Source organism: Penaeus japonicus, unplaced genomic scaffold (assembly GCF_977035675.1).
Source record: "Penaeus japonicus unplaced genomic scaffold, GWHDUDI00000001_assembly GWHDUDI00000025, whole genome shotgun sequence".
Taxonomy (NCBI): domain Eukaryota; kingdom Metazoa; phylum Arthropoda; class Malacostraca; order Decapoda; family Penaeidae; genus Penaeus; species Penaeus japonicus.
Window position 1 is genome coordinate 22275964 of NW_028234427.1, and position 759 is coordinate 22276722.

The 759-nt window shown below is 44.4% G+C and overlaps 1 protein-coding gene across 1 annotated transcript in view; it reads right to left on the reverse strand.

Moving 5' to 3' along the window:
• The window catches only part of LOC122257368 (zwei Ig domain protein zig-8), a 111209-nt gene extending 110794 nt beyond the window's left edge, over positions 1 to 415 (reverse strand). Inside the window, exon 1 of the mRNA XM_086551462.1 lies at positions 355 to 415. Coding sequence (XP_086407588.1) covers positions 355 to 409 — 55 coding nt within the window. The 5' untranslated portion in view covers positions 410 to 415. The remainder of the gene's footprint in view (positions 1 to 354) is intronic.
• Positions 416 to 759: the final 344 nt, after the last annotated feature.

Below are 759 nucleotides of genomic sequence, written 5' to 3' on the forward strand. Positions count from 1 at the left end.
CCGTCTGCCACGCTTCCATTAACTAGAGCGATTAACACGTAAACATTGTGAGTGTAAGTTCATCGTAAGTGCAACGTATTGTTTCGTGGTAGAATATCGACTGGTAACATTTGTTCGATTTTTCGGAATTAAATGTAGTTTTCTGATGCAAGGCGATTAGTGTTGTGCTTTAGCGGTTTTGTGCGTTAAATCATTTTGCATAATCTGCAACGAAGAAATGTGAAAGAAATGTTAGAATCGTAACGCCTTGTCCGAGGGAGGGGAAGTCGCCCCCAAAGGAAGCAAAGGACAAGGAGGGTGAGAGTCGAAACAGTTCCAGCGAGGGAAGGACAGGAAGCGCACGGCAACACTTACCCAAAACCAACGTCGTGAAGAGGTTGATGAGCGAGGTCGCGACCCGGCGTCCCATCTCGACCTCACCTGCGGGAGAAGAAAAGGTCGCGTGAGTTGCTTCCGAGAAAGTAATTAGGTGACAGGCCGCGGCTCTTCTTCTGCAATTAGTCAAAGACTTTTCCCTCCTCCCAAAGAATAAGTTCTAAAATTGGTAAAACTTGTGCAAGAAAATCCTGTCTATTCAATAGAATTTTACACGTCTCTAATGCATCCCTGTATATAAAAACACTAAAGACAAGATGGGAATAATCATTTCACAAACATAATCTTATTCGCTGTAAGAAAGTGAGCATTAGATCCTGCGGATAAAGCCTCAGAGAGAACACATCCGACCACACCCGCAGGCTTGATGTTACCGACCAAAAC